The 20,763-nt window shown below is 35.0% G+C and overlaps 1 protein-coding gene across 4 annotated transcripts in view; it reads right to left on the bottom strand.

Moving 5' to 3' along the window:
• Spock3 (SPARC (osteonectin), cwcv and kazal like domains proteoglycan 3) overlaps nucleotides 1-20,763 on the bottom strand; it is a 383,461-nt gene that overhangs the window by 217,811 nt on the left and 144,887 nt on the right. For 3 of the 4 annotated variants that reach the window (XM_032918962.1, XM_032918964.1, XM_032918965.1), the window contains exons 3-4: nucleotides 19,622-19,630; nucleotides 19,474-19,519 (exon numbers count right to left, since the gene is read on the bottom strand). In XM_032918962.1, coding sequence (XP_032774853.1) covers nucleotides 19,474-19,519; nucleotides 19,622-19,630 — 55 coding nt within the window. The remainder of the gene's footprint in view (nucleotides 1-19,473; nucleotides 19,520-19,621; nucleotides 19,631-20,763) is intronic. The other variant, XM_032918963.1, reaches the window with a different exon arrangement.

Raw genomic sequence — 20,763 nt, forward strand, 5'->3', positions numbered from 1 at the left:
TCTAAAGAGCCTATTAACAGTAGCTACAGTTAAAATATGCAGGTGTTTTGGATTTTTTGTTGTTTTTTGTTTTGTTTGTTTTGTTTTGTTTAATTTTTTTTGTGTTGCAACCTCCCACTATTCTTTGTCTGTATGATTCCGTGCATTGCTATGAGAAAGTATCTCTCCAATGGTTTCAGTTTTTGCTAGATTCATTACCTGTTAAATCTAAAGAGTTAAAATGTTTCTCTATCAAAGTCCTTGGGTATTTTATCATTCAATTTTTGATTCTATAACTTTGTCAAAATCCTTTCTACAATCACTATTAAATTATCTCTTTCCTAAGAGGGATAACAGAAAACTCAAGAATTCAAGAGTATGTTTGTATCTGTATGACCCTAGTCCAAGCATGCAAGATACTAAAGAAAGAGGAGGATCACTAAACATCTATCTGTCTGTTTGTTTGACTCTCTAACTATATAGACACACCCATATACATGTGTGTATGTCAGTGTATGTGTGTGATGTGACAGAGTTCATAAATATCATATTAGTACTGTTTCTAGTGGTCAATGTAATTTCCAGGTTCATTTTATTTTCTTCCAGGTAACAAGAGTATAAAATATACAAAAGGGTCAGAATTAAATAATATATGAAGTTCACATAAATTGAATAAATTTTGAATTTCTTCCAATAAGTTATATTAAATTATTCATGAAAGGCCTTGGGAGTACTTTGAAATGCAACAATTACCCTTTTGATTATAAATCTTGAAATATTTGGAATGTGAATATAAATAAAAAAATATAAGCCAAAATGATCCTTGAGAATTTGAAAGGCTCAATAGGCTCTTTCTCAAGTTTCTACTCTAAGGAATAATCCAGAGCATTTTAACCTAGTCCTGTATTTGCTGGGGCCCCCTTTTATTCCTCTGCTTCTTACATCTAGAACTGTGTTTATCAGTCAACAGGAGAATATTAATCCATTCGTTTCCAAGACTAAGGCCATGTGCCATAACAATATTCTACAGCTGAAGGAGTGGAAAACTGGAAGCTGAGAATGGATGACAATGATTAGTAAAAAATGGCAGGAAGACATATATGGGGAGGAACAAGAGAGGACAATACATGGAAAGAGGGGAGGAGGAGGAATAAATATCACAAAGAACGTTTGGAAAGGCCATAGGAAATTATATTGCTTAATGTTTACTCAAAACTACATATCCATGTATATATATGGAACCTGAATGAGAATCCAGCCATTTTCAGGTATATTCTAAATACTCTTCTTTACATTCCCAAATAAATATATAAGTAGAGCCTGCACCCTTCCCAAGAAGCTTCCTTTTGTTGTAGACAGAGATCATAACAGAAAGCAACATTGTTCAAAATATGGAGTTCCACCTAATAACGGGTGTTCATTTCAATTAAAATATATAGAAAACCCCTATGCCTAAAGCTCAGGAAACATTGCAGAAGATGGGATAAGAAAATTGTAAGAACCAGAAGACCTGGAATTCTTCTGTCTGATGTTTACTTAAAAATAAACAAATAAATGAGGTAAAATAATAATAAATTAATGAATGAAGTTTTGAGGTAGGGAGGAGAGTTTACGTCTGGGATAAATTCAGGTGATTGCAATCAAAATATATTACATTTAATTCTCAAAAAAAAATGCTTTCTGCTGGGACAGACTGCTATCTAGACAGCTTCCTGGAAGAGGCTATATCCTGAGGCATGCCAGAGGATCAGCTGCACTCAGAGAAATTAAGAACTCACCTGAAGTCACACAGCTGCTACTGAAAACCCAGTTATTTTGGGAACCCACCATTCCCCCAAACACCTGCCCTCTGAATCCCACTCCACTTCCACCTAGTCCTTTCTGCTGGGACAGACTGATAGCTAGTCTGCTCCCCAGAAGGCACTATGCCCGAGGCATAACACATGCACTCAGAGCATTTGATACCACATCCTGAGGCATCCCAGGAGATCTGCTGTCCCCAGGGCATCTGACACCACTGGTGGAGACATCCAAGGAGATTCACTGCACCCAGGACATCATATCCCAGGGATACCATAGTCTGAAGACTTCGGGGGGCGGGGTGTTTCTGTGGCATGCAGGCAACTTCCCCAAAAGACTGAGAGCGTCCCTGGAATTTGACTGCACAAAAGAAAGCAGAGACCACAATCCATAGCAACACCGGCGGCCCCTCACTGAAAACAGCTTCAAATGGGACAACAGTGTCACTGCTCCTCTGAAGACCCAAGAGTCTGAAAGCCTCCCAGGAGATCTACTGCAGCCAGAGCAACAAATCATCAGTTTCTCTGACCCTCTGAAGACCCTCCACTTGGAAAACCCTTAAAGAGCTCCACTGCAGCCAGGACCACAGAGAAGAGACCTAGAAATAGGGGAAAAAGAGGCAGATTCCAGACCAAGTCACATTGACCAGCAAACACAAGGGATAATCACATGACAAAAGGCAAGCACAACACCAAAGCAACAGATGCCAATATACATGGGAATCGTCAGAACCCAGTTCTCCCACCACAGAGAGCCCTGAATACACCAATGCACCTGAAAATCAGGAAGCTGACCTAAAAATCCTATCTCATGAAGATAATAGAGTCCTTTAAGGAAGATATAAATAACTCACCGAAAGAAATATAGGAAAACACAGGTAAACATGTAGAAGGCCTCAAAGAAGAAACAAATCAATCCCTTAAAAAATACAGGAAAACACAATCAAACAGGTAAAAGAATTGCATTAAGTGGTTCAAGATCTAAAAGTGGAAGTAAAAACAATAAAGAAAACACAAATGGAGGCAAATCTGGAAATGAAAAACCTACGAAATTACAGGAAATACAGATGTCAGTATCACCAATAGAGTACAAGAAATAGAGAAAGAACCTTAGGAGTAGAAGATACTGTAGAAGAGATTGACACAACCATCAAAGAAAATTCAAAACATAAGAATCTCTTAACCCAAAACATCCAAATCTTAGAACAATTGGAGTGGAGGAGCATGAAGATTCTCAGCTCAAAGGACTTGAAAATGTCTTCAACAAAATCATAGAAGAAAACTTCCTCAAAATAGAGAGATGGCCATAAAAGTACAAGTCGCCTATAGAACACCAAACCAATGGGACCAGAAAAGAAAATCCTATTTTGACATAATATTCAAAACACTAAATGCACGGAAGAAAGTATATTAAAAGCTGCAAGGGAAAGGGGCTAAGTATCATAAAAAGGCAGACCCATTAGAATTACACCAGACTTCTCAAGAAAATCTATGATATCTAGAAGAGCCTGGTCAGAGGTCGTGAACACACTAAGAGATCAGAAATGTCACCCCATGCTATTATACCCAGAAAAACTCTCAATCAACATAAATGGAGAAACTCAACTCAACTATAAAATGACATAAGCTAATAGAAAGGATATGCAAACAAGAGACAGCATTTTACTGCATACACAAAACACACCTCAATAACAAAGACATGCACTATCTCTGAGTAAAAGGATGGAAAAGGATCTTCCCAGAAAATGGTCCCAAGAAATAAGCCAGAGTTGCCATTCTAATATCGAATAAAATAGATAATTCAACCAAAAGTTATCAAGTGTGATAAAGAAGGACACTTCATATTCATCAAAGGGAAAATCTACCAAGAGAAATTCTCAATTCTGAAGATCTATGCTCCAAATTCAAGGGCACTCAGATGCATAAAAGAAACTTTACTAAAGCTCAAAACACACATTGAACCTGAAACAATAATATGGGAGACTTCAACACCCCACTCTTGTCAAAGCACAGGTCAATGAAACAGAAACTAAGCAGAGACACAGTGAAACTAATAGAGGTTATGAGCCAAACAGATTTAACAGATATCTATAGAATATTTCAACCTAAAACAAAGAATGCCTCTTCTTTTCAGCATCTCATGGTCCCTTCTCCAAAATAGACCATATTAGTCACAAAACAACACTCAACTGATTCAAGAAAATAGAAATAACCCCATGCACCCTATCAGACCACCCATGGCCTAAAGCTGGTCTTCAATAACAGCAAAAGAGAAAAACCCACATACATGTGGAAACTGAAGAATGCTCTACTCAATGATAATTGGTTAAGGATGAAATAAAGAAAGAAATTAAAAAATTCCTAGAGAAGCAATCCAACCCAAGAGGAGTAGAAGGAAGGAAATAATCAAACTCGATATCCACCAAATAGAAACAAAGAGAACAATACAAAGAATCAGCAAAACCAAAAGCTGGTTCTTTGAGAGAATTAACAAGATAGATAAACCCCTGGCAAATCTAACTAAAAGGTCCAGAGGAAATTACGCAAATTCAGAAAAATCAGAAATGAAAAGGGAGACATAGCAACTGATATAGAGGAAGTTCAAAGAATCATCAGATCCTACTACAAAAGCTTATATTCAACAAAACTGGAAAATCTAGACGAAATGGATTGCTTTCTAGACTGATATCACATACCAAAGTAAAATCAAGTACATGTAAGTGAATCTCTAAACAGAACCTTATTCTGTAAGAAAACAGAAATCATTAAAAACCTCCCAACCAAAAAATTGTTCAGGCAGAGATTTAGATCAGAATTCTACCATACCTTCAAAGGAGACCTGATACCAATATTCCTTAAACTACTCCATAAAATAGAAACAGAAGGAACACTACCTAATTTATTCTATGAAGCCATAATTATTCTGATACATAATGATACAAGAATCCTGTCAAAAAAGTGAACTTCAGACCAATCTTGCTTATGAATATAAATGTAAAAATACTGAAAAATTCTTGAAAACCAAATCCAAGAATACATCAAAGCAATCATTCACCATGATCAAGTAGGCTTCATTCCAGGGATGGAAGGTTGGTTCAATATATGAAATCCATTAACATAATCTACTATATAAACAAAATTAAAGAAAAAAGATCACATGATCATCTTCTAAGATGCAGAAAAAGCATTTGACAAAATATAACACCTCTTCGTGTTAAAAGTATTGGAGAGATCAAGAATTCAAGACCCATACCTAAACATAATAAAGGCAATTTACTGCAAACCAAAAGCCAATATCAAATTAAATGGAGAGGTACTTGAAGAGATCCCATTAAAATCAGGAACAAGAGAAGTACGTCAACTCTCCATCTATCTATTCAATAGAGTACTCGAAGACTTAGCTCGAACAATAAGATGCCAAAAAGAGATCAAGGGGATAAAAATTGGCAAAGAAGAAATAAAGCTATTCCTCTTTGCAGATGATATGATAAACGACCCCAAAAAGTCTACCAGCTGATAATCAACCTCGGCCTAGTGGATGGATGTAAAATTAACTCAAATGAATCAGTAGCCTTCCTTTATACAAATGATAAAAGGCTAAGAAAGAATTTAGGGAAACATCCCCCTTCACAATAGCCACAAATAACATACAATATCTTGGGGTAACGCTAACAAAACAAGTGAAAGATCTATGTGAAAATAACTTCAAGTCTCTCAAGAAAGAAACCAAGAAAAATCTCAGAAAATAGAGAGATCCCGCCTGTTCATGGATTGGCAGAATTAACATAGAAAAAATCGCCATCCTACCAAAGGCAATCTACAGATTCAATACAATCCCCACAAAAATGCCAACACAATTCTTCAAAACGTGGAAAAAACAATTCTCGAATTCATCTAGAAAGGCAAAATAACCTGGAATAGTGAAAACAATAAAAGAAAGGCTTGGGGAATCACCATCCCTGATCCCAAGCTCTACTCCAGGGCAATAGTGATTAAAAACTGCATGGTACTGATACAGAGTCAGAGAGGTTGATCAATGGAATAAAATTGAAGACCCAGAAATAAAACCACACAGTTATGGACACTTTATATAGTAATAAAATCTGGGGTGTAAAAATGAATGAACAAATAAATAAATAAAAGAAATTCTCAAAGAAACAAACATAGAAAAGATAAGTTATTGTTTGACTTCAATACACATGGAATCTCTGGTCAAGATTTCAGTACAGCTGCTATACCAGACAAAGGAAGAACTATGCGATTATTTGATCCACTGGTATTGATGGAATTAAAAGATTTTTGTCTCACAAGAATACACACAAATAAAAAGTTTGGATATAGTCACTGATACCAATAAACAATATATAAATATTTTTTATGTTTTTTGGTTTTTTGGTTTTTTGAGACAGTGTCTCATATAGTGCAGGCTAATATTGAACCTAGCATGTGTAAAAAGGTGGACAATAGACTTTCCAATTAGATTTTACAAATATTTTGAATAGAATTCTTTTGTGTACCAAATTTTAATTACTTTTTGTATGTGAGCATTTGTAAATTATAGGAAAAAGTACTTCTTTTTTTGCTTTTGAGGTTTACTTTGCAGTTTTCTTACTTCTACATATGAGCTGAAAACACATTTGCACAATGTGATATTTATTGACGAGCTGAAAATGATTAGAGTAGACAGGTAGGGTTCATGCAGCATCTTCCACCCATGCATGACATGAGTTTTTCCTGAAATCTCAAGTCAAATTGTAGAGTTGCTAAACCTTTTCTTTAATGTTCATATAATAACTTCTTAGTTATTCTTGACATATTTTTTGAGACATCGTTCTTGAAGGAAGTGTTCACCTACACCCTCAGACAGAATAGACGAAGTTTCCTAATTATATAAGCCCATCACTCTCAATGTCTTCCCACCACTCTCCAAAAGTTGGATCTGTTTTTTCTTACATAATACTTGCAAGAGAAATATGTTAAATTTTGTTCCATGCTTTGAATCTTCTTTTTTCTAGTTTCTGTTTAATTTTTCAATGTTCTTATGTTTACCTAAACTCTATTGATGATTTCATGTGTTTACTTCCTAGAAGATCATCATTCAGGTCTTGTGGAGGTAAGTATCTTCTTTAATTAATAATAAAAGTCTTAGCTAGCTGTTTAGGAGTTTCCATTGTAGGTGTTCACTGCTCTACTGTAAAACTGCTATCTTGCAGTCATTATAGGCTTTCAAAAGATATGGTTAAAGCAACAGCTAAATTTCAGTTACTATTTTATTCAGTGACAGGCAGTGTATATAAATTTACATGTGATTTGTTAAATTATGATTTATCCTTCTTTACACATCAGTCTGGTCATCTGTTTTACTTGATGTCTGCTTTTAATCTCATTCCCCCTCTCATGTTTATGTAAATCATATGCATCACATGAAAAATTGAAGCACTGGCTCACAATTAGGGTAAAGTACTTTTTGATACGAACATTATGGAGCAAGAACAGTATTCGAGTACTACTCACAGCAACAGAATCTTCTGGTAGAAATTACCACTGTGAAGAATCTCTTAATTTCTGTTTTTCATTTTCATACTATGTTTCTTAGTTATGGTTTTTATTGCTGCAACAAAATTCTTCAAATAAGGCAAACGGAGGGGCAAAGGGTTTGCTTAGCTTCCACTTCCAGATCACTGCTCACCCTTAAAAGAAGTCAGTTCAAGAACTAAGATAGGGAAAGAACATGGAGGCAGGAGCTCACGGAGAGCTCACAGAGGGGTCCTGCTTACTGTCTTGATCAGCCTGATTTTAAATAGAAATCATACATTAAATTCTTCACTCATACATTTTATCCCAAGAGCAGTTTGCCCTACTTCCACTTCTTCAAGTAGCCCTCTTTCCCCAGAAATGTATAACAATTTTCAATAAGACTCAGCACAAACCCTCATATCAAAGCAACCTGGTAAAAATGAAGAGTTACAAAAGGAGGCAAAAGAAGTCAGAGACAGCCCCTCCCACTATTAGGAGTCTCACAAGAACACTAGGCTACATAACCATAACTTATATAGAGGACATAGCTCAGACATATAAAGGCTCAGTGATTGTCTTGCTCCTACAATCCTTCCTCTCCCTCTTCTGTAGGGTTCTGTGAGCTCTAGTTAATAATTTGTTTGGGTCTTTGAAACTGTTATCAGTTGTTGATGGAAGCCTCCGTGATGGTGAATGACTAGGCACTGATGTATGAGTATAGCAGAATAGTTTGATCTTACGAAGGCATTCTTATTTCTCAGTTGAAATTCTGTTCTTTCAGATAACTCTAGCTTGTGTCAAGTTAACATGAAACATCCAAATTGTCATCATTAAGTAACAAAAAATTCAAATAAGCAATTTTTCAAATGAGTTGCTTGTACCTAGCTTATGTATTGTGGAATGCAGAATTCAAACATTATGTGCAACAACACTCATTTACTACAATAAAACTGTAGGAAAAGCTGGAGATAGGTAAGGAGGAGGGCAACCCTGTAGGAGGACCAGCAGTCTCAGTTAACCTGAACCCCTGAGAACTCTTAGACACTGGATCACCAACAAGGTGACATATACCAGCTGAGGTGAAACCTCCAACACACACACAGCAGAGGACTCACTTCCTCCAGTACCCCCTTTCTCTTCTCTCCCCCAGATCCACTAATTCTGTATTTCCCTTCAGAAAAAAAAATATTTTTTCTTCAGTTCCTGCTTATGAGGGTTGTTGGTGAGACTTCAAGTTGGTCGCTTCTGACATTCCTTAGACACAATCTAATCATCTGACTCCTGCAATCTTTCAAATGTTTCCTGAGCCTTAACTTTAAAAATAATTTAACAATATATATTATAAAAGTCACAGTAGGCATGTTGACAGTACATGAAGAATATAGTAAATTATTAATTTTAAAATTTATAGATGATTCCTTTATTAGAGAAACTATATAATATAAAATGAAAGTATCATAAAATATCAAGATTTATTTTATTCATGCAAAAATTGTTTAGTCTGAAGATGTGTGCCCAACAAGAGTGGATCACAGAGTTGAGCTCAACCAAATAACAAAATAATCATCCATCATCACCAACCATAATAATCAATGAAAAGGCAGAGAGACAAAAAAAAATTAGTAATTGAAAGAATTAGGCCTGATGCACTTTTTATGAAAAGGTGGAGAAGGAAGAACATGTACAGATGTGGAGCTTATTCATCTGGAAACGTCTTCTTTCTTTTCTCAGAGTCTTCATTTTCCTTTGGGGATCTGCGTCTTCTCTTATCATTGCATTTCTATTCTTCTATGCCTTGGGTAGGAAATGAAATGTCCTCTATGAAGAAACATATGCTGATCATGAGGATCATGTACTTTCCCAACTAGTCCTTAGGTTGAAAGGTCACCAGACCTTGCAGGTATTTTTTTTTTCATTTTGGGGTGACCTTCCCTTATATCATTTGAAATATGTCCTTGCATTTTCAATTGTTAATTCTGTACCAGCACAGACCTAAGTGCTGGCAAGAGTTTGGTACTGTCATTCCTATGGCCCATACCCACTTTTCTATATGTGAATTCTTTTCCTTCCTCACAGAACATTAGATAAAGGTCAAGTCGCTCTCATGGCTTAAAAGCAATTCTAAGAGATGGATGGGGCATTGTCTTGCTGCTGATTGGGTCATACTAAACTATGATTTTTGTATAATAAAGAGCTGACAGTGGACCTAGGGCACGGTGTACTGTGGCAGGACTTCCAGGCAAAGAGTAGAGATGTGGTAGACTGATCCATGTATGGAATAGTTGAAAATCCAGGATATGTTTATAAGAGCTAGCTGAGAGATTGCCCTAGCAGAAGACTAAAGGCTTCAAACTTTATAGAAGTTTCCATGTATTATGCAAATTACAATAACTCATGAAAGTCCTGCAGTTCTTCATCATGAATCAACCAATTGATAATGTTATAACTGAAGAGAACATTTGTATATAGGAAGTGAGCTTTGACTGAAGAAAGTACAGCACAGGGCTGTTCTTTTCATGGGAATATCCTGTCCATGGAACATGCCCACACATGCATACACATACCAGGAGATGAGCAAATTTTCTTTCCTTAAAATGTACATCCTCTATGATATACCAGTTCATGCACTGAAAGTGAGGTCACAATTAACCTTTCATTATTAAGCTTTTATCCTCTTCAGATATTTTGTCATAATAAGAAAAGAACTGAATAACATAATTCCAATAATTTGAATTAGGGTGCTTAATTATAAAACAATATTTTTGAAATATTTGAACTTCAAAAGAAAATTTTAAGTGTTTAAAAAGGCTGAACTTTTAAATTGCTTAAATTTGAAAGACTGAAATTTTTAGATTTGGGAATATTTAATATTAGGATATTAATATTAGTAAAAGATCTTGTGATGAACAAGAAAAGAAGGTTTATGGTTTCATGGCATTATTCATTTTTGTCGAGATGACAGTTCAATTTTACTCGCTAGTGTTACATCAGTCTCACCCAATTTAGAATCATTTTGGAAGAGAACCCTCACTAGAAAAATGATACCATCAGATTGGCTCGTGAGCCAGCCTTCAGTGCATTTTCTTGATTGGTGACCAATGTGGGATGGCCAGGCCCTATATGGGCAGTATCACCCCTTGGCTGATGACCCTAGCCACTATCAGAAAGAAGGCTGAGTAAGCTCAAAAGAACAAGCCAGTAAGAAGCATGTTACTATGGCCTTGGCATCAATTCTTGATTCCAGATTTCTATTCTGAGTTCTTGCCCTGACTTTCTAAAATGATGGAGATTATAAACTAAAAGATGAATAAGTTGTTTATCTTCTCCATGCAAAATAAAGTCAATATTTGACTTGGATTTAGCCAGATACTTGCTGCTAATATTTTTGAAACTATAAGAGGTAGACGGTCAGATAGCCTTGTGAACATCTGATATATCTAGAATTCCTCTAATTAGCCCCAAATCTGTAGTGTTTATGCTGTGTTATACTTAGTTTTCTTTTGTGATATAATACTCACATTTGTTTAAATTTAAATTTTGAAAGAACAACTACTGAGTGGTTCCAATGAATTAGCAGAGAACCTGAACAAACAGGAGGAAGGAGCTGAAAAGCTGTCCAAAGTTAAAACCAGAGACAGCCAAACTGAACACTTTATTAAATAACAGAAAGGTTTTCAGGCCATTTACATTTTGGGGCACAAGGGTAATTATGTAAAACAAAGATAAGAGTCCCATTTTCACACATGCTTTAACTCATTAATGCAAAATTTATCATTTAATTGGATTAATGTAATTAATATGAAGATGTTATAATTTAGATCTCAAGGCACAGCGTGAGGACTGTAATATTGTTGGGCACAGCATGTGGGATATTAGCATCCATTGGTCAGAAAGGGAATAGAGAAAATGATCGAGTTTGGAGGCTGCCCTGTCAAAAAGGATGAGGCTCGAAGTTAATTGGTTTCACACACTACACTATTACTATTAGTGTTCTTTTCTGTGACTTGCTTAATAGGCTTGTACAAATATTAAAATCATGCAAGATGCCTTTATAGGCCCTGAACAGAGACTGTGGGCTCAGAGCTGAGCCTTTGTAAGCATACCAGCCTGCTTAAAAGACGAAAGCCCAGGAAGAACATACTGAACCCTGTTACAATTGATGCATCTAGGCTGCATCCACTTCTTTATCACAGAAAACCAAAAAGACAAAAGACCGAAGCTCACCTTAAATGAAAATTTTATGGTAACTTGTTTCTGTGTGCCAGTTTAGAAATTCTAATCTATATTTTAAGAAGCTACTAGAAAATGCAGACAAGGGCCCTATTTTCATTATTATTTCTGAAGATTCTAAGAGGCTAGTTATATTATATTTTGAGTTGATTTAGATTTATTCCCCTTAGTTTTCATTGAGAACTACATGCAAACATATGAATTCTTCAATTACAAATAATGACTTTATTTTGTTATTGTTCATGCTTAGCTGACACGCTCAGCAGGGCTGCCCATTATTTCCTACTGTGATTTAATTTAGTTGCAGCTGCTGCCAGGATACATATGTCATAATGGTGTGCTCTTATGACATCACCATCATCCTGAACATTATACTAGTGTATACTAGAATGTCAACAGTGGCAGCATTTTAAATAGGGCTTTTAAAAACCCTGAAGCAATTTACCATGGAGCATCTCTTTCTGTCTCTCTGTCTCTCTCTGTCTCTCCCTGTCTCTCTGCCTCTCTCTGTGTGTGTCTGTGTGTCACTGTGTGTATACATCCTAGGGCATGCATGCCAACAAGGCATCAGGTAAAATTAAAAAGTCAGTTTTGCATGAGCTTGTTCTTGTAAAGAGAATCTCTTGTGGGCAGAGTAGAAGAATCACCTGTCAATAAAAATCTGGTGTCCAATGATCTGCGGCAGGATTATAAAGTGAGACATCTGGCAGAGAGGGTGAGGAACTCTGGAAGCTAGTCAGATATGGGAATAGATTTGGGATGTTAATTCTGAGGAGGTCAGTTGTATGAAACTAAGAAGACAGCCATATAGCTGAACTCAGATTAGAAAAATGGGATAATAAGTTGAGTAGTACAGGAACCAACCTAGCTTATGACCTAGCCATTTATTGATAAATAAAAAGGCCTGGTAGTTGAGTTCCCTTATCTGGGAAATGGGGTGGGGTTGAAAAAGGCAGCAGCTACAGGTTCTCTTTCCACTTTCATTCTGAGGCAAGTTGCTGTAGTAATTTCTATTGTTTCCCATCAACGTTAACTTTTGGCTATGCCTCCTACCTCTGCTACCTTCTTAAGGTAGGGATGCTGGACTTGGTAGACAATGAAAGACACAACATTCAGCTTTCTCCCTTGGGTTCTGCATTTGAACAAAGGTTTGTATAGCAAGCGCCTTTACCTATGAGCCATCTTGCTAGCCCCACTCCAGTATTTACACATCCCAATAACATATGTGTTGGCAGAGTTAGAATTGTGATTCTAAGGTTCGTCAATGGAAAACATACAGGACTATTTTAGAGGAAGATTCCATATCACTAAAACATTCATTTTGTCATATACTCTGTTTATTTCCAAGTCCAGATAGTTTACCCCAACATACAAAATGCTACATACTTAAAGATAGAATTGTAACAATGTTTCCAAACTTGGTATACATGCTGACATTTTCTACAGTAGAGCTACTCTAAATATGTTCATGTGTGTACATGGTGTTCAAATTTTTATCTACTATCACTAAACATATTTCACATCCTTTTTATGTAAATGTATGCATGATTTATGCATGTCTGTATATTCTTCTGTGTCTACATGTGTACCTGTGCGTGCGTGCCTGTGTGTGTGTGTGTGTGTGTGTGTGTGTGCGTGTGTATGTGTGTGTGTAAGGGTACAGACACATGGGAAAGCTAAAAGTTGGAGTCAAGTATATTATTCTATTGCTTCCTACTTTACAACTGTGTACATAGTTTACTGGTTAAAAAGGTTAGCCAAGGGGTTGGGGATTTAGCTCAGTGGTAGACTGCTTGCCTAGCATGCGCAAGGCCCTGGGTTCGGTCCCCAGCTCCAGAAAAAAAAAAAGAAATCTAAAAAAAAAAGGTTAGCCAATGGTGCCTCCTAATTATGCCTCCAGACTGTATGGATACATACAATATACAAGAGAAATGCACCTAAAATATTTAGAAACCAGATCAATATAGTTTTAAAATGAGTCCATTGATTTTCATATACATATATGGCATAGAATCATTTCTTTGTCTACTGAAGTTTCTAATAAAGTATAGCTTTATAGCCACAGTGAGAAATCCCCAGGCTTGAATAATAACATTTTTAATAAGACATTTTCTTCTAAAATCACCACATACATTCAGTGCAAGTTTGACCAACCCCATGCTCCATAAATCTGATTCAAACTCTCCTAATCCATAAATTTCTGGGAAAGAAGTAGACATAATTTCGCTTCTTGCACACCTGTGCGGGACAGTGCCCTATAAAGCAAATGAAGTATGATTAATTTCAATTTAAATGTATGACCTAAACCCAGATGTGTATTATAAATTTGTTACATTTTGGAGATCATACACAATTACATGTAGGTTAAAACTATAAAAAAAAGTCGATAAGACAATTTTTAGATTTGATGCAAAACAAAGGAAACAGAACCAAATAAAGAAACAAAATTATCATTTCAATTAGAAGCCATCTCTCAATTTTCTAAATATGACACAGAATAAATTAGCATAAAATACCGGTACCTCAGCTGAATATAATTTCTGAATAGTTTACCTTAAGAGTTTGAAAGGCTTCTATGAAACAAGGTTGTTGACATTGGTAAAAGAAGAAATCAACAAAGGATATGAATTTCTATAGTTGTTAGCATCTAAAAATTATTTTGTTCAAGATGACTAAAAAATCTTAAATCAACCACGTGAAATGAACAGATAATTATTCACATCACACAGTGGCTCAGATTCATGCTTTAAATAATAGAAAACAATTTATAAAAGAATGCAGTCAACTTTGTATGTTTCACTCAATGAATTTTAACAGACCATTGGTTTTTCTGTTAAAACAGAACCAAAAGACTCCAAGCTTTTACACAAAGTCCCATTGTGGCACACCATGCCTCTATTGTGAAAAACTGATCAGACAAACCATTGTTCCAGAATATTAATAGGAAATGCCCAAATTGAGAATAGGAAACAAATAACCCTCATGTAAACAAATTACATTCAAAGTATTTGAATATACCCAGTCCAGTCCACAGAATGCATGTTTCACATACATCACTGTATTTAAAGAAAGAGAAAACAAACCTTGGGGCCTACTTGCTCCAAAAACTAACTTCTTTGATTTAAGAAATTTATACACAGATGAATAGTTATGTTTATTGATGAGCACACTGCTCCCGATGGACATTCTCCCATCATGTGCTTCACAACCAGATATTGATAATTAGGGATCAAATCTATGTGTGATGGATGTACCTTGGAAAATGCGGTGCAAGAAAATGAAACTACTGAGAATCAGGAAATCCTGAGAAGAGAGAAGGCAAAGAGAGATGACGGGTAAGCACACAGCTAAGTGTGTGAATGTTTTTTGAAATGGAGGATGCACTATTGTCATCTGTCCTCCTTATAATCCTAGAACATGGCCCATCCAGTGCCATAGGTAACCATCCCTCAACTGTCTTCAGCGGTTCTCAGCATCTTAAGTTTAGAAATAGCCTCTTCAATATGTTGTCTTTATAATCCAATAAGTCAAATACAGTTTAATAATGCAATAGGTCTTTTACCTCCACACAGAAGATTCAGTATTTCCTCCATATTGGAGGTCATCGCAACTACAAATTGTTACAAAAACAGAACGTTTATGATATCTACCGTTATATGTCTTGTCCCAAATTGCATCCCTATATACACGAAAAATGGGGAAACATAGCTAACATATGAAAATGATAGTTCAAAAAAATGGACATGTTTATATCTAGATTCCAGTTATCAATCAGTTAAAAACAATCCTCTCCCAAGTAACTTCAAAGGGAAGGAAACCCAAGCTGCTGTGGTATGATGACTAATAGTTATCAGTGTGATAGAATCTAGACAGACTTAGAAGACAAACCTTTCGATCAAACAATACTAATTTTTAAATAGGAATAATTAAGGTGAAAGGACCCATTCTGAATTTGGTAGTCAGTAATTCATGGGTTTGGAACCATGAGAAAACAAAATAGATTAGAACTGAGCCTCAGCTCTCAGAGCTGTCTTTCTCCTAGGCATACATATTGCCATGCTGTCCCTGCAATGATGGACTACACTTTCAAACGGTAACTCAAAATAAATCCTGCATTTTTTAGTGAGATTCCTAAGGTGTTTTATAATAGCCAATAGAAAAGTAACTAATACATATAATAGAAAAACTCGGGCAATACTAGGAGCATACTTCCTTTCTATATCTTTCATTACTCTCTCTCTCTCTCTCTCTCTCTCTCTCTCTCTCTCTCTCTCTCTCCCCCTCTCTCTTATCCAGTATCTCTCTTTGTCTCTGTCTCTGTCTCTGTCTCTCTGTGTCTCTGTCTCTGTCTCTCTCTCTCTCTCTCTCTCTCTGTGTGAGTGTGTGCGTGTGTGTGTGACATGCTTTTAAGTAAAGATAATGTATCTAGATATAGTCTTTTAGATAAAACAGATTGTCTGCACACCCTCAGGAAATATTGTTGAAAATTCCAGTGACTTCACAGGTAAGGCAGGTTACGAGGAAGACATGCAGGTTGTCGTTAAATCCTGCTGTGAATATATTCAGAGCACCAATAAACTATTTTAAGCCTGGATTCTGCCACCACTCTATGTTAACTTGTGAATTTCTCCTTAATTTTTCACAATAAATAAAGTACGAAATGTCGATGCCTTATTCCAGAAGATGCATGTCCTCATTAAAACTATTTTTCAGTTGATTTCAGTTGTGTCAGCTCATGATTAACCACACTAACGAATGGAAGTAATAGCACAGAGGACTCACCATGGAGAAATGCAAAGCAATTTATTTTTGGCGTTTGTGTACTTTACTTCATTTTGTAGCAGAGTTACAAACATCAAATTAGTTTTACTTAAAAACACAAAACTATTATAATTTTCAAACATTCTATTCATTTTAGTAGATAACAGAAAAGCAGAGATGACATGATGAATAAAAAGAATCTTAAATGAGAGTTTTAAAATTTTTACAGTGAAAACGGTAAAACATGAGATAGGTACAAACAAAAAACTAGTTACCAGGAACACATATTTGTGCATATATATAAACATTATATACAAATAAATATATATGTTTTATATATCAACAAAACTAGTTTTTCATATATTTTATTCATGCACACAGAAAAATTTTTGAAATACTATAGGAAAATGGAAGTAATATCAAATACTAAAAGTATTTCACCAGAAAGGCGAAATGGCAGCCAATAAAAATGTAATAACACAATGTGTTCTTCATTCTTTCAACAAAACATATAACGCATATTTAAAACATAAGAGAAATCTACTTATATTTTATAGCTATCCATAAATATACTAAAGATAAGCATCCATAAGACTTGTTCAACTTTATCTGGTGTTCAATGGAGCAATTAGCTTTTAAAAATGGGTCCCCATTGAAGAAACTGAGGAATAAGAAATGCATTAGAAATGATAAATCTTAATTCTGTCTTATTTATTTCTCATGGATGATTAATTTGTTTTTTTTTGCCCAGGGTGGTTCACAAATGGGCCATATATACATTTCAGTATAATATGATTCTGAACTAGATATAACATTTATGTGTTTTTAAATGTTAATGATGTAGGCTCTGTCAACATTTTTGAGCTGATAGTATAGAAAATACAGCAGGCCTTGGGTATAGAAAGTAGTAACATTTTTTATATTTATTTCAAAAATAACACTTTGTCGGAAAAGAGAAGATTGCTCAGTGTATGCTACATGCATGCACACATAGAAACAAACATTACACTGAATACCCCTGAAGTCTGTCATCAGAACTCTATATTCTAACAAAATTTTATCAACACCAATCCAGTGATTACATTTTATTTTTAATCTATGATTTTCAATAGCACACAGAAGTTAGGGCAGTGGTATCGGCAGTGAGAATTCTCAAACTTAAATCCTTATTCTTCCTTTCTGAAGGATCATCACATGGGTAAGAAATTGACTACCTCGGTTCTTCAATATCCTTCTCAAACTCTGAAGAGTTATTGTAATGCTTGAATAAACTAATATATTTTTATTTATAAATAATAATTATATTAGAAACATTTCATAAATTTTATCATTATGCCATAAAATCATTAATAAATATAACATCTATGATTTATATTTAAGAAGGTATTAGTATAATACTTGTCATTGAAAACTAAATCATTCTTGTACTATATTTGCTTGTAGTAACCTCAGTTTTATACAAGTAAAAAATAGTCATAATTCAACACACTCCCCACACCCCACCCAGGAGCCCTAAAGGATCGTTATTATAACAGCACTTACCAAGAATGCCAAGTTTAAGTGTTTACAAATAATTTCCAGTTGTCAAGGTTTATAATTCCATCATAAAAATTTATTTTCCAAGAAAAAAATATAAATGCATTTCATTCTGCTTGACATGTTTTCATTGCATTTTTATTAGCAGATTGGCATGTTTTATTGATAAATCAAGAGAAAAATAAATTATTTAAGTTCTAATATGAAAACTCAATAAATAACATCAGGGGTATTATGGTAATACAATGTGAGGGAGATAATGAAGTCCTAATTTCAAGTATTACTGGGTGCAAATGCCCTCTTCTCATGTCAAATTCACATTGTCGTGAAGATGGTTCACATCCAGGTCTACAGATTTATTAAACTAACATACACATATTTCTAGATATAAGTTCATAGTTTAGATACTAAATATCCCCCTACAGATCTGAGCATTAAAGGATTGTCTTCCAATCAAGGAAAACTGAAGCAATAGACCCTTAACATGTGGAGACTTGCAGTTCCTTGACGGGAACTCATTGAGAGAAGGCCTGGGAACACTGAACCCTCCATCTTCTTCTCAACGTCCTTCCTTGTGATATAAATACGATGTTCCCTAATGTTATCTCTTCCCAGGTACCCCCCCAAGGGGCAACTCTCACTTTGACTTGAACCTCCAGGAACCTCCCCATAACCAGCTTTTATTTTCTCCATAGCTGATATAAGTATTTCATTATACCGCTAGGAAAATGACAGATCCCGAAGCAATACTCTTTCAACAGATGGTAGCTATGCAGAGAAGAGTATTCTCTCAAGCATAGAATTCTTGCTTGAAAAATTTAAAATAGAATTCTGGATCTCATACAACAGGATCTAGTGAGTAAAGCTCTTACGTTGTGATGAGATGGAAAATCTCGTTATCATGGCAACTGTTTGCTCTCGTCTGTACAGCTTTCCTGCTTCAGGTGAGCTAGTAAGAAGCAAGCTCTGAGTTGTGAGGTAGAGAATAGTATTTAGCACCTAGCATTTTCTTTAAGGTCTGTCTAAGGCCTTAGTTGAACGTAAGCACCAAGTGTGTTCATGGAAGCACCAAGTGTGTTCGTGGAAGCACCAAGAGTGTTTCATTTTAAATGAAATGGTTTAATCAAAGAGCAGCACAAAGAAAAAGAACAAGTCCCTAAAGGAGCAGGAGGAGGATTAGAATGAAACCTGTTGGTTGGACAGGCATACTTTATGCTGGCAGCTCTTGCCCATGATAAACCCCAATAAAAACACAAAACCAGAAGAAAAAAGAAATATTTTAATCAGTCAAAGTGAAGAGAGCAAAGATATGTCTTTGGAAAATTTGCAGAAATAAATCTACTACCACATTGGTAACACTGAAAAGTAGATGAAGTACCTTGTCACCATTAATAAAAATAAATAAAAATAAAATAAAGTTTAAAATCTCAAAAAAGTAATCTAAACCATGTTTCAAAAATAAACACCATTCTGACATAATTGTACACATAATTAGCTTCACTCTAACTTTATCGTTTTAAAATAACATAGTTACTGCGTATATATTTATGTGTTTAGCATTTTAACTTAAACTAGGCAATAAATAGTATTTATAAAGTGTTGCAATTATGAATATTTAAGTATGTTTATATTAAAACAATTAGATTTTTACCTTGATCAAATGGTTTTCCTGGATTCCAAGTGCGGAAATAATCATCCTAAGGGAGAAAAATGACATGATTTAGGTATATGTGATCAATTACACACATGGATTCACATTATATAAAATAATATATGAAACATAGAAATAGTATACGAACCTCTACTTCCTGTAATGGCAAGCAGCAAATTTTAAAAAGTAAAAATAAAAAGAACAAGAGAAAAAGAATAGTTATCAAAAAGGAACACATTGTTTATAAGTTAAAGAAAAGTGTTTCAATGCATGTATTCATTTTCATTGGAAGTCAGGGGTAACTGTAACAATTTAATTATCTTTGTTGCTACTTCTCTTAAATATTATAATGAGCTACTTTCAATTGCAATTCAATGTGCAATATAACATGCAGATAATTACCCCTAAGCTAATAAGCTGTAAAGTATCTTACTAGATTCCAATTATAGGACTTCATTTCCCACTAGTACAATAGTAAATGGATCCATTAATATAACAGGGAAAATATCAAGTGATTGTGCAATAGCCCATAGAGTATAAATAGACTTTATGCAAATCATTCACACGTTAATTGAATAACCAAGGAGTTCATCAAAATGCAATTGGGAGATTGAGAAAATGCACACCTAATTAAATCCTGGTTAATGTTTAAATATTTAATATGGGGAAACATATAATATATTTATTATGTATTTAGTAAATGTAACTGAACAACATAAAATTGGACCAATGCAAACTAACAAAATTTTAAAAGGCAAATCCAAATGAACCTCATATAAGTTTGATTTTAAAGCCTTGGAGATAATTTCATCTATAGTGTCATCAATCATGAATAAAAATAATTCTGCAGCTGCAATTAATAGACTCATTTTAGAAAGATAACATGGTATAAGAAATAAAACCTATCATGATGTAGTTGCAGTCTTTCCTGGGCATACAACCTGATTCAGTCACTTAAATAAAAAGCTTAAAAACTCATAGATTACTTAAAGAACAAACAAGAAATATTTTTTCTTTTATTACTTTGTTCTACACACACACACACACACACACACACACACACACACACACACACACACACTGCATGCTGATTGCTTCTCACACTCACGGAGTCTTATTTTCTTTTCCTCCCAATTCTTTTACCTCCCCTCCCAGGCCCTCCTTCCACATCCATATCCTTTTCTATTTTTGTAACCAAAGTTTTAACCAGGAGCCTATGTGTCACAATGGGTTAGGTACTACTGATTTTCGTTGTTGTTTGGTGGTGGTGGTTTTATTTATTTTATTGTT

The sequence above is a fragment of the Rattus rattus genome, chromosome 13 (assembly GCF_011064425.1).
Source record: "Rattus rattus isolate New Zealand chromosome 13, Rrattus_CSIRO_v1, whole genome shotgun sequence".
NCBI lineage: Eukaryota > Metazoa > Chordata > Mammalia > Rodentia > Muridae > Rattus > Rattus rattus.